This window comes from Leopardus geoffroyi, chromosome C1 (assembly GCF_018350155.1).
Source record: "Leopardus geoffroyi isolate Oge1 chromosome C1, O.geoffroyi_Oge1_pat1.0, whole genome shotgun sequence".
Lineage (NCBI taxonomy): Eukaryota > Metazoa > Chordata > Mammalia > Carnivora > Felidae > Leopardus > Leopardus geoffroyi.
In genome coordinates this window covers 72,196,497-72,210,614 of record NC_059328.1, presented here as the reverse complement: position 1 = coordinate 72,210,614, position 14,118 = coordinate 72,196,497, and the positions used below count along the sequence as shown (strand labels likewise).

The 14,118-nt window shown below is 43.6% G+C and overlaps 1 protein-coding gene across 1 annotated transcript in view; it reads left to right on the top strand.

Moving 5' to 3' along the window:
- Nucleotides 1-7,132, top strand: part of ZNHIT6 (zinc finger HIT-type containing 6) — a 106,700-nt gene extending 99,568 nt beyond the window's left edge. The window contains exon 10 of the mRNA XM_045478125.1: nt 6,001-7,132. Coding sequence (XP_045334081.1) covers nt 6,001-6,017 — 17 coding nt within the window. The 3' untranslated portion in view covers nt 6,018-7,132. The remainder of the gene's footprint in view (nt 1-6,000) is intronic.
- Nucleotides 7,133-14,118: the final 6,986 nt, after the last annotated feature.

Sequence of the window (14,118 nt, the reverse complement as noted above, 5' to 3'; positions counted from 1 at the left end):
AGTATAAGGAAGCCATCTGGCATTTCTGACTGGGTAGTACAGCCTCGTTCCAGAACCACCATTGAAGAACCTAACTGGCTCTCTCCTGCTTCTCCCACCGTTTAGCCTACAAAACTATAGAGGAGAAGATCTTTTCAAGAATGTGGGTCCGATTTCCCATCGGTGGGTCCTGTGGGTCCTGTGGCACCAACAGCACCAGGACTAGAGGTTCATAGGTCTGTGGGAAACAGGAGATGTGGGCAGTCAAGTTTAGGATTGCCTGGAGGCCTTGTGATTATGGATCCAGTCCAGGGATGTCTTTCACCTTAGTGTCACCGGCTTTGGATGGGAATAAAAGGAGATACTTGCAGAGTGCCCTCTGACCGACAGTTTCTTGGGTTCCCACGGTCTTGCACACCCGTGCCTTTGCACATGCTGTTCTCACTACTCAGCTTGCCCTTTCTCCCTTCCCCTTTTCTTTTTTGTTTTTTTGTTTTTATTTTTTTTTCCCTTCCCCTTTTCTACCAAGACCTGACTTCCAGATTGTACTCCACGTAAAACCTTCTCCAACTCTCTGAGGCTGAGGCAGCCTCACACCTGCATTGTTTTTCAGCACAGCTTACTGTAACTAGACCGTGAGGCCAGGGGCTGCGTCTTGTTCATCTCTTTGTTCCCCGAAAGAAATAGCACAGAACCTGGAATGTCTCAGATGCTTAGTACACAGGGGTCGAAGGTATGAAGCCCATTCCTCTCCCTCCGCACACATGTGGCATGCTCACATGTGCTGTGTTCTGTGCAGGGTACATGCCTGTGTTATCATTGTGGCCCATGTCTCTAAAGTTGGAATGCCACTCTCTGGTCAGAAGTAACTTCATTCTAAAGTAAACAAAACAAAGGAAAATGTGATTTCCATTTGCTCCATCCACTGCAGCGAAGCCCTGGCCTCTGGGGGAGGGGATTGGTCTAACTGGGACCGCCCGAGCAGACCAGGAACCCTCAAGGGAAAGAGGCCCGTTGTAGCAAAAACGCTTCAAGCTACTGACCCAGCACAAAGACTCTACTGTGGGGAAACTCAATATAAGGGTGTGCCTTGCTCTACGGGAACGCGATACAGAAAAATACAAAGTCATAAAATAGATAAATCTGGGCTGGTTATTGACTTTACAAGAGAGAACTTGCCAGCAGGCTTCTCTAAATAGCCAGCTCCCATAGTCCACTTAAACTGTGATTTTATTTTCAGAAGTTTGATATTACACACCGGTTTTCAGGAGAAACATAAATAGGTCCCCAAGGAGCCTGGCGTCACAGCGTGTCTGGCCAGCAGCTCCTTGACCAGGGCTTAAGGTGATTGGATCTTGAGTAAGTGCTGTAAGTGCTAAAGGCTCCCCCTCCACGTCTGCTCGTTGAGTCTGACTGTTTCCAAAGTTGGGTGTAATAGGAAGAAGCAGACCCAATCTGGACCTTCTTACCTCTATTCAAGTGGGCTGACTGAATGCTGTAAGGGGGACGTAGAATTTGTCTCAGCTAGTCAATTCATTCATTCATTCATTCATTCATTCATTATCATCATTCATTTATTATCAAGTTTATTGTGCACTTTCTATGTGCATGACACTGTGCTAGACACAGCAAAGTAGAGAAGGACTATAAGATGTGTTCCTGTTGGGGCACGTGGGTGGCTCAGTCAGTTAAGCGTCTGACTCTGGCTCAGGTCATGATCTTACAGTTCTTGAGTTTGAGCCCCGCGCCGTGCTCTCTGCTGTCAGCACAGAGCCTACTTCAGATCCTCTCTCCCCTTCTCTCTTTGACCTGCCCCCACTCTCTCTCTCCCTCAAATAAATAAACATTTAAACAAATCTTGAAGAAAGATGTGTTCCTGCCCACTGAGAACTCACACACTACACTAGAACTAAGTCTAGTTAGACAAGCCCTTGGGTATCATCGATTCTAGAATGTACATATTTTTACCCTTTAACAGCTCTGTAATCAAGATACATTTGACTGCAAGCATGCAACTATGACATAGCTGGCCATAATTGGCTGGGTTTTTCTTAAAGGTATGTAAAATGATGTCGTGTCTTGCAGTCATCCATGTCTTAGATGATATAGGGTACGTGAAAGTGCTAAGTAATGGTTTAATACCACAGGACTCCAAGTGGAGTTTGATAGTTGAAGAATAAAATTGGGCCCCTGTGTGAGTATACCTCGTGGATTTCCCTTTGCAGAGAATGTATATCATAAGTTTAAAATAATGCCCCTTTTCCATGGTTCTCCAGGGAAGCTGGGCTGGAGTGGCCTTGCCCTCCCTCCATTCTGGGAGTGAGGCGTGTGTAGCAGCCTAGCCCCGATTCCCTTGCATGCAGGTCGCAGGAAAACCAGAGGAGCAAAGTAGCAGAGACAGGTGTCGGTAGCAGCCCTTGAGGAATGAGGACACTCTTCTTGATCCCGTGATTCGTAGACGCAAGTCCTTAGTGAACTGTACCCTCCGGGACCCAGCACTACACCTGACCTATAACAAACAGGAATTATAAACCACAAGGCTGTGTGTGCGTGTGTGCAACAGACAGATATAAGTGTGTGTGCAGATATAGGTCAATGAATGAATTTCTGTTACTGAGGCCAAAAATGCAATACAAAAACACTTCAGTGTGACTGCTAATCTTGATTTTTTGGCCCAAATTCAGAACAGTTTCTTACAGTCTATCTAATGTTACAGGGGATTTCTTCCCTTTCTTTTTTTGGCGTCACCATTCCTCACCCAAAAAAAAAAAAAAAAAAAAAGCAGTGGCTCCTGTTACTGGCCCTGTACACTTGCCATGTTCCATTTATTTCAATAGCTGTGTTCCCACAACATGCCAAGAGACCTAGTTTCTTCTGAGATTGTAGAGAATGTACAGCTTCTAGGCAGATGACAGGGAAGATGACTGCATGGGGGGGGGTTTCAAGAAGTCCCTTGGTGCATATGCAAATACCCAGCATGCTTTAGACCAAATGCATCGACATAATAAAAAAAAAAAATCCAAATCCTCTAATTCATTGATGCAGCACAGAAAGACCATGAATTACTTATTCACACTTGCCTATACAGAATGTGAGGACTCCTGGCTGTTTAGTTAATGCCTTTTCTCGACATTCACTTTGATTGTGAGTGCAATTATGACAGTTCTTTCATGTCTGGAGGAATAGATGAGGTTATGGAGCTGTCCCTGTGGCCTTTTACTTGCATGTCACATTACCACAGCCTTTAAAATCCTGGACAAGAAGACTGTGCGCAGCTAGTGGTAAGGATGAGCATTATTCTAGGAGGAACCGGAAGCCATTAAGGGACCGGCCTCCTACCGGAATCTGACCTGTGGCACAAACACAAGAGCATCAGATGGCAGTAACCAAGTTTTCCAGGTCGCTTCTCTCTGGGCTTTTTGCCTTTGCCACCGGGTCCAAGTAGTCACTGGGGCTGCCTTGGGTGACCCACCGGTGGGTCAGGACCAGGCTAGGTCCTGGCAGCCTGAGGTTATCCTGTCATATGGAGGCTGTTGTGTGGGGGAAGCAGACCGCTTTTGTCTCCTGGGGGTATGGTGCACTTCACCATTTCCAGCTCATATCTGGTGATGTCAGTGCTACCTCACCCTGTGCAGGCTGGCAGCTCTTATTACTGTGCGGGTGGGGGATTTCCAAAGGTAACACCCATGGAAGGGACAGGCGTGTCCCCATCACCAGGACAGGTCTCCTGTAGGTCCCTACTGAGGGCTGCTTTTCCTCTTCTCAGCCACAAGTGCAAAAGTGAAGATGCAAAATGGCTTTTAGTGCTCAGGTCTTGTCTGAGGCTGTGCATTTGCTGACTCTGATAGTATTCGTAGGCTTTGAATACTTCGGTATTTTTCAACTTGGGACGTAATTCCAAACAGACTCCTATTCATCCTTCAAAACTCTGTTCAGATACTGTGTCCTCTGTGAAGCTTTTTTTGACTACCCTCTGAATTCTCATATTCCTAAGTTTCTGGCACAGTTACAGTGCACTAGAATTACTTGTATATATTACTATCTCTGCTAGATGTGCTACCCTTGAGACCAGGGGCCCTGTGTCATTATTTCCTTTTTGTTACCCATGTCTAGCTGACCCATAGCCAATCAAGTGCATGTTTTTGTTTTTGTTTTTAATTTTTTTTTAACGTTTATTTATTTTTGAGACAGAGAGAGACAGATCATGAACGGGGGAGGGTCAGAGAGAGAGGGAGACACAGAATTCGAAACAGGCTCCAGGCTCTGAGCTGTCAGCACAGAGCCCGACGCGGGGCTCGAACCTGCAGACCACGAGATCATGACCTGAGCCGAAGTCGGACACTTAACCGACTGAACCACCCAGGCGCCCCAGTGAATGTTAATAACTGAGTTATATTCCTGCCAAATATTTGTTTGTTGGTTTATTCATTCACATCTAAAAGTACTTTCTTCTCCTTTGGAAATGGTTATTGCTACATTATTTATAAAACTTACAGACATCAAAAAGGGCCAAGTATAAAATCATCAGTTAGGATGCTTTTAGCTGTAAGTAACATTTGGCTTAACAGAACCAGCTTAAACAGTAGGAGGTTTATCATCACACCAAGCAAGAGGTCTGCATTTCAGGTGAGCCCAGCTCTGGGTGATTCAGCAGCTTAGTGATCTCTTTAGAGACTCAGGGGCTTTTCACCTTTCTGCTTTGTCATCTTCAGTGTGTCAGTGATGCTTCCTGCCTGGGCTGGAGACAAGTTATGCCCAGGAAAGACGAAAGGCATTTCCTCTCCCAGTCTCTTTTTATTATCAAAGGCCCTTTTCTCAGAACCTTTCCCTACCCCCACAGGATTTCTCCTTGAGGATCACCAATTAGGACCTATCACTGATAAGGGAATGAGACTCAAGTTGGCTGAAGCCAGATCTGATGCAATCCCTCAGGTTAGAATGTCAACAGGGGATTTCCTTTCCTGGTCAAATGAGAGAGAGAAAACTTGAAAATGAATTATGGCACACCAGGGGTTCCTGAGTGGCTCAGTCGGTTAAGCATCTGACTCTTTTTTTTTTTAATTTTTTTACATTTATTTATTTTTGAGAGACAGCACCAGCAGGGGAGAGGCAGAGAGAGAGGGAGACACAGAATCCAAAGCAGGCTCCAGGCTCTGAGCTGTCAGCACAGAGCCAGACACGGGGCTTGAACCCACAAACCATGAGATCATGACCTGAGCCGAAGTCGGTTGCGCAACCTACAGAGACAACCAGGCGCCCCCTAGCATCTGACTCTTGATTTCCACTCAGGTAATGATCTCACGGTTCTTGGGATCCAGCCCTGTGTCCGGCTCCACACTGTCAGCGTGGAGCCTGCTTGGGATTCTCTCTCTCCTTTTCTCTGCCCCTCCCTGCTTATGCTCGCTCGCTCTCTCTTTCTCAAAATAAATAAACTTAAATAAATAAATGAATAAATAGATTGTGGCATATCAATAATACAAGGAAAATCTATAAAGCAATTATAGCGATTTTGGGAGAACTGCATATATCAACATTAATTGACTTTCAAGGTATAGTAAATGTAAAGCTCTATATATAGTCTAATCTTTTTTGTTCATAATAATAATATTAATAAATGCAAGTTAGTCACACCCCAAAATCTGTGAATAATACACATTATGCACTTAAAAGTATGTGTGTATGCATGTGCGTGGGTGCACGTGCATGTGTGTAAAGGGGAATGTTTCCTAGGGACCTTCGTTTTTGACAGTCTGTATTTCTTACAATGTTCTTGCATAAGTATGCCTTCCTTTTGTTAAGAAAAAAACCCCAGACATTAAAGAGAACACTGTAAATAGCTAAGTATCATTCTGAATGCAAGAAGTCAATTAAAGACATAGGCTCCTTTCCAAGAACAAACTAATTTGGAATATAGGAAGGACCTCTCTCAAGTTTTGCTCATGAGCCCAGAATTTAAACTCTCTCCATGAATGAGCAACGTTTTTTTTTGTTTTTTTGTTTTTTGTTTTTTTCTTTTTTTAGCTAACAAATCTCCTTAACAGAAGATCCAAATTTTTACATGCTGAATCATTCTCTGTTTGCCGGAGAAGGGCGTCATCCTTGCAGCGGGATGCTGACGATCCTGACTCGCCTATAGAAAATCCATTGGCCCAAGTCTTCCCAGGAGCCACACTGACACCAAAGAACCAGCCCCAACTTCCCTGTAACCCAAGTGTTTTCCTGTGTCCAAATGCCCCTGTCAGAGATAAGCCTGAAGAATAAATCCTCTGAGGTCCATCTTCCACTCTGCTACTGGCTAGCTAACTATAACTACTTAGACAAGTTCTCAGTCTCTCTGGAGTTTATTGAATGTCTCTGAAAAATGAGTATTATTTATGTGACAGCACTTGAAGGAAGGACTTTGAGTCATTAAAAAAAAAAAAATTCTAGAGCAAAATCCTGGCTATGGGTTGTGATTCCCCTTGGAAGGCTCTTTGGTCACTACAAAAATGGCTGGTTAAATTCAGCAGAGGTTCGGGATGCAGGGTATATCTCTGATCAACTCATCCGGTGTCGGTGGGAAAATGTGACATGGTATTTTACGTGGAATGGGTATACTTCTACTCAAAAATACACAGACTGTTACCGTAGAAGGAAGCTGGGAAGTGACGGCATGTTTATAGCCCCATGGCCATTTGAAATGAATGACGTGGCCTCTGTTTTTCCTGTGCTTATAACACGGTTCCCGTGCTAAACATTACTTTTCTAAGCACTTCCAAGGAGTGTTCTGGGTTGTGCCAGTAAAGAAAGAACCTGTGTTTTTTAAAGATCGTCTCTTCCCCGCCCTTCACCTCCCCCAACCACACACGTACACATACGTGTCTCTTCTCCGCAGTCTGTGCTGGTGAACAGCAGAGCACACGTTCCGAGGAAGCTGTAACACTGCTCTCACCATGCAGAAGCTGCCATGTAGAGAATGTAGTCCACTGCTGCAGATCTAGGAATTTTTCAAAAGAAGCCAGAAGTTTGGACTTCTTAAAAAAAACTTCTCAGCTTTCAAATATTGGCAACAAAGCTCAGTTTTTATAAACCCTGTGCCAGTTGAACAAAACGTTGTCTATTGGCCCAATCCTGCCCAAGCCACCAGCTTGGGAGTTCTGCCCTGGGGCGATTTAGAACAAACTTGCTTTCTCTTCTCCATGAAGATCTGGAGATGTTAGAACACAGTTCTCATACTCCTTCCAATTTATTCTTAGTTGGTACTCATTCATTGACCAAAACCCTTCAAGGAGCTTAAAATCTCATGGGAGCAGTTAAAGAACGAGTCACAATATAGTGGTGTCAGTGCTACAGTGAGGATTTGCATGAAGGGCCAGAAGAAGGAGTGCTCTTTGTCTCTCTCGGGGTGTGTGCAAGTGATGGATTGTGTCCTGCTGTATCCAGACAGATTTACAGAAAGCTTTTCTCTAGAGGTCTTATCAGGATCTCTCTCCACTCCCCCACCCTGCAGCCATCTTGACTAAAGTAGATCCTGCCAGTTCCAGAAGGACCTTGCGGTCAGTGTACCAGGAGCGTTTCTGAGAAGCCCACAAATCTGATTGATGTCAAATAAATGCTGGAGCCCTTCCCCACTCATGCATAAGCACAACGACAGGCCTGGGAACGTCTTGGGTATAACTAGCAAAGCTTTTACCTTTTCTGACTCTGCTCAAATTCATTCCGTTTTATTTATTTATTTTTTAATCTTTATTTATTTTTGAGAGAGAGACAGAGTACGAGTGGGGGAGGAACAGAGAGAGAGGGAGACACAGAATCTGAAGCAGGCTCCACGCTCCGAACTGTCAGCACAGAGCCTGACGCAGGGCTCGAACTCACGAACTGTGAAATCATGACCTGAGCTGAAGTCGGCTGCTTAACCAACTGAGCCACCCAGGCACCCCATTCATTCTATTTTAGAGAGTAGACATGAGGTTCTTGCCCCCAAAAGGTTCTACTACACAGGTACTATGATGGCTAATTTTCTGTGTCGTCTTGGCTAGGCTATGATGCCCATTTGTTTGGTCAAACACCAGTCTCAATGTTGCTGTAGTGGTATTTTAAAGATGTGATTGAAGGGCGCCTGGGTGGCGCAGTCGGTTAAGCGTCCGACTTCAGCCAGGTCACGATCTCGCGGTCCGTGAGTTCGAGCCCCGCGTCAGGCTCTGGGCTGATGGCTCAGAGCCTGGAGCCTGTTTCCGATTCTGTGTCTCCCTCTCTCTCTGCCCCTCCCCCGTTCATACTCTGTCTCTCTCTGTCCCAAAAATAAATAAACGTTGAAAAAAAAAAATTTAAAATAAAGATGTGATTGACTTTGAATAAAGCAGATTACCCTTCATTATGTGGGTGGGCCTCATCTAATGAGTTGAAAGCCTTAAGACAAAACACTGAGGTTTCCCAAAGAAGAAGGAATCTGGCCTCAAGACTGCACAATAGAAACCCTGCCTTGTTTCCAGCCTGCCTGGCCTGGCCTATGGATTTAACTTTTACCTGAGTTTCCAGCCTGCTGGAAACAGGCTGGAAACAGCCTGCTGGAAACACACATATACATATATCTTATTGGTTCTGTTTCTCTGGAGAACATTAATATGGATAACCTCTTCATGATACTTCTGAACCCAAAGTAAGAATATAAGCTGTTTCAAACACTAATGATCTGTAAGACTCTGGACCCAGGTAGTGTGGGTGTCTTTGACTTCTCTTAATGGCTGAGATGAGAAAGGTATCACTGGTTATTTCAGAAATTTCCAACTCAAGCACCAAGGCCTTTGAATAGTTTCTGACCTATGCATCTTTGAAGAAACTACTGAGATGACCACTCCTCCAAGAAACCTCTCTCATCCCAGCTTCAGAGAGTTGGTAGCTTTCCCCTCGACCATCCTCTGTGCCCTACTCTACTTCTTATAATGTATTTTGTGCTATGTGGTATAGACTACTAGTTCTCCCCTCTGTAGTAATAGGATCTCTGATTTTTAGCTGGGGACGTGGCAACCCAGGATAGGAACTACACTTCCTAGCCTTCCTTGCAGCTAGGTGAGGTGAATTGGGGAACGGAGGCCACACATGGTGAACAAGATAGCAGAAGCTTTGGTCCCCGAAAACTTAGGGCATCACATCAGCCCTGTACAGCCTACCTGGATTTTTCACATGACAGAGGAATAAACCTTTGTGTTATTTAAGCCATTTTTTATTTAGCTTCTTATTTGCAGCTGAACCTAACCTTAACTCATCTTTGCTTACATGTATGTCCCCAAAGTGAAGAAACCAGGCTTCTTCATCAACTAGTCCATAGCACTGTACGTGGAATATAGTGGTGCCAGGCAGGTGTCTATTGACTGGATGTATGAATAGAAGGACGGATGAATGAGGAACAACCTAGGGGAAAGCCCAAGGGGAGGTAGGAAGCAGACATTGTGCTAAGGGAGGGGTGCCTTCTACATAATGCAGTTTTAAGACAGCATTAATCTAAATTAATGAACATCTGCTTTATGCCAGGCGCAGTATCAAGTGATGCTTTTGTAGTGGTGAAAAAGCCAAAAATCTCTCATCTCATAGAGGCTATTCTAGAACGGGGAGACATAGTAAATAAATAATATCTGGTAGGCCTAAGGGCCGTGGTGAAAATAAAACTGCTTGATGTAATGAACTACTTTAGACTGGGTGGCAAGGGAAGGTCACTGAGAAGGTAACATTTATGCTGAGACCTGCATGACAAAAAGAAGTGTAGATTAAGGGACATTGAGGCAAGAGGGGCATTTGAGACAGAGGAACAGCTAGTGCAGAGGCCCTGAAGAGGCACTGATGTGGCTTAGTTCAAAGAGGAAAAGGCAAGTGGGATCGTGGTGAGGGCGAGTGGGAAGAAATAGGCAGGGTCTAGGGCCTGTGTACTTAGTAAGGAGGGAGTTGAGCGTTATTCCAAGAGTAATGGGCAGCCATAGAGCTTTTAAGCCAAGGGTTGACGTGTTCTGATTCACATTTTTGAAGAATCACTCTGGTTCCCATAAGGAAAATGAATCTTTGCAGGAAACCAATGATGTTTGGGTTATGTATGCTATCCAACAAACAACACCCAAAACTTAGGGCCTTAAAATAACCAGTTAGTCTGCTCACTATTTTATGGGTCAGGAAATCTGGGAAGGACTCAAACGGCTATTTTATCTCTGATTCACAAGACATCAGCAACTGGAGCTGGACGAGCTACTTCCGAGGTGGTTTCTTCGTGCACATGTGATGCCCATGAAGATTCTCCCTGACCTTTCTCTTTCTCCTCATGTCTTCTTATCCTCTAGGGCCTGTCAGTGTGGTATGGGCTTCTCACAGCCTGCTGGTCTCAGGGTCATTGTGCTTCTTACATGGAAGCTCATTTCTAAGAGAAATGAAGTAGGAGCTTCTAGTCATCGCCACAGTTGGAACTAGCACCACAGTGCATTGCTTCCTGGATATTCATTGGTTAAAGCAAAGAGCCCAACCAGATCCAAGAGGGTAGAATATACCCCATCCATGCAGTAAGGTCACGTTGCAGAAGCGACAAAGATTAATTATGTGGGATGGAAGATATTACTGCAGCCACCTTTAGGGAATACAGTATGTCACAAGTGAAGCCATTTAAGTAATTCAGGGAAGAGATGATGATGGCTTAGCTTTGGATGTTTGCACTGGGCATGTGAAAGGGGTGGATTCCGAATATGTGAGCAGAATATCTGAGCGTCGTGGGGCGCCTGGGTGGCGCAGTCGGTTAAGCGTCCGACTTCAGCCAGGTCACGATCTCGCGGTCCGTGAGTTCGAGCCCCGCGTCGGACTCTGGGCTGATGGCTCAGAGCCTGGAGCCTGTTTCCGATTCTGTGTCTCCCTCTCTCTCTGCCCCTCCCCCGTTCATGCTCTGTCTCTCTCTGTCCCCAAAAAAATAAATAAACGTTGAAAAAAAAATTAAAAAAAAAAAAAAAGAATATCTGAGCGTCGTAAAGCACTAACAAATGCGTCTGGGTACTTGCTTAATTGAATTGCACTTTATAAGATTAGGTGGATAAGCATTGCCCACCACCAATAAAGCTAAGTTACAAATAAATTCGTTCTATCCATAGGACACATACATCATTGTCATGCTTCACAATGCGCCTTGTTTTGAAGAATGAGTTATTTAGGGCAGGGATTTAATGAGGCCCAGATATCGGGCTATGCAGGAAGATGAAAGCATGGACCTATAGGCTGAGATCCAGGGATTGCCACATCCTATAACCAGGAGTACTTCAGAGAAGAAGAAGGGTCAAATAACATTACGGTTTTCAAAGGCTTCCTGGAGATGAGTGCATTGTGCATTTGCCTACAGAAAGACCCAAGTAGCTTTCACTTCATACATTCAGTTGCTTGAGGAGATGAAGTTTTTAAGGTACGAAGTCAGTGCACCAAAGAGAGCATATGAAAAAGAATATTTATGGTGGAAAAAAAAAAACCAGCTGGAAGCTATGGTTCCATTTTAAAACAGGAGAGATCCATCCAGACACTTGCCCAGAATCACCTAGTTAATTAATGGCAGAGCTGGTGCTAAAAGACTCCCAGTTCCAGTCTGGGATTCTTTCCCCTGCATCACCTGCCACCCTGCTCAGAACACAGCTTTGTTGTGTCCTGTGGTCCTACTGGACCCTTGCTGTGGCTCCACTGACTTACAAATAGGATCCAGAGGGCAGGAGAAAAGACAGTGTACGAAGCAAATCTAGTTTCTCTACTGGAAAAATAACTCTAAAATATACTTTGCTAATTTTGACTCTGTGGCATCTCTTTGTGGAGTGGATAACACATGTGTTTAAGTGAAAATCATCACAGTGAGACCACTTACGGTACTAAATGTCCCATAGACTATTTCTTAAAATTCACTGAATTCCTGAGATTCTGAGGTCACCCTATGACTCTCAGTTCTTACATCTCTATTAAAAAAGAAAAAAAAAAAAACAAAAACAGCTCAAGACCACCAGGGTCTTTTGGATTGGAAAGTAAGAAGAACACAAATCTTTACTGTATGTGGAGGGGCACATGTATATTATGATGCATGTTTATATATGTAACTTCTATTTCATATGTGCAAATGCCTGGTGTTGGATTTTGTTTTCTCAGTACTTGAAGTAGGCAGAGCTCCACACTGCACCTAGATAAAGGTTCCATGTTCTAATTTGCATAATTTTATTCTCCCCTACTTTGAATTTCTTTACTTTTTTTATAGCCAAATAAAATGGACATAATTTGTACCTATTTGTCTTCACTAATTGAGCACTAATTACCACTTTATGCATCACTCTTATTGTATTTACTACAATAAGGTTAAGGACCCAGAGATCCAGTATTTTCCCATGTCTGGTTTTGTTTCACATTTGAGCTTATTTGTATACCTATTACATCCCTACGCTCTTAAAGGATCTATAAAATATTACTCTTTGATCTCTATGTAAGAAGCAATTTGCTGGGCTTTAGTGTTGGAGGAAAAGACCTCAGGATTGGTGCCTGGGAATGTGAAAATCTTTCCCGTGAATTTGGATGTCTGCTCAACAAGATTGCACCACAAAAACCTCACACTTTTATTGTTTCGCGTGTTACATTGCACTGTTTAACTGCATCGGAGAAGGCACAGGTGGTGTTTAACTTCCCAAAGACCTTAAAATTTCAATGCCGCGGGCAAGAAACAGACAACTGGGTAGGCACAAGTTGTAATATTTCAGGCAAGACATTGCCAAAATCAGAAGAGCCTTTGCCCATACATTTTACCGTCACATTTCTATGAACCTTTATGCGTTTCAGTAAGGCTTTTAAATAGATTCTTAGGCAGTGCTTTCCTGTAGGTCTTCATTAAGGCATTGATATTAAACTGTTTTGAAAAATCATTTTTTACAGGATCCCAAGAGCTGTCCCCGTTCTCTTTTAAAGCACTTTCTCGATACCTAAAAATTCAAGTACTTTCTTAACCAAGTGCAGACTGAAATATTTCACTATGGATTTGAACAGAAGCCAAGAGCGTCGATGAAAGGAAAACTTCTCTATAAAAGGTTTATTGTCAGTGCTTTCTAAAGAGGTAGATTCTTCTAAAACAGGCTACCAGCATTTTCACAAACATTGACGCAGCCTTCTCAACCTCTCCTAGACCTAAGATTGAGGTCCTTTTCTTTTAGGAATGCTCTGCATCTAGCCTTTGACCTTCTGGATAGCCAACTCTATCTAACTGCTCCCTCCTCCAGCAGCATAATGTATATTATAAAAAGGAAAGGGGGGATGGGGTAGCTCGGTCCTCACGCTATTGGAAAAGTACTTGAAATTCCTTGCATTCCTTTGCATTTAACAGCATGTTTACCTAATCACTGGCTTATTAGGATTAACACAAGTCATTGCTTCAAGCTCATTCAGTGAAAACAAACTGACTCCTATAGACTCCACGACTTTTTCTGCTCCCAACTAAGGGTGGATCGATCTTTCAGTAGTTCTCCTATGCTTTCAGAACAATATTGGGAAAATATAAAGTGATAAACAAGTGACCTTCTATAACACATTATCCAACCAGACTTAATCTTGCCCATGAATTTAGATATGGGCAGCCTGGGTTATGGACTGTTTCATTCAAGTTCCTCTCTTCTTCCAAGGTGACAAGCATAATAACCTAGTAATTAAAATGATAAATGACCCTACTATACCCACCTTACAATGATGGAGTGATGGAGACCCTTAGGCTTTGAATTCTTATGAAAATAAAGCATTATTATTTTGTTTTAATTTTTTCAATGTTTATTTATTTTTGAGAGAGAGAATGAGCGGGAGAGGAACAGAGAGACAGAGAGGGATACACAGAATCAGAAGCAGGATCCAGGCTCTGAGCTGCCAGCACAGAGCCCAACGCGGGGCTCAAACCCAGGAACCATGAGATCATGGCCTGAGCCCAAGTCCGATGCTTATCCAAATGAGCCACCCAGGCGCCCCATAAAGCATTACTATTTAAATCACAAATTAAGCTTCAGATTCCTTGTGCTTCCTAGGATGCCTAAGTGTTCAACATGTTTTAAAAACAGATTACTTTACATGCAGAGATTTTTCTCAACTGAAGATAAAAGCAGTCATTGTCTTATTTTTGTAGGTTAGTTCCCTGCTCTT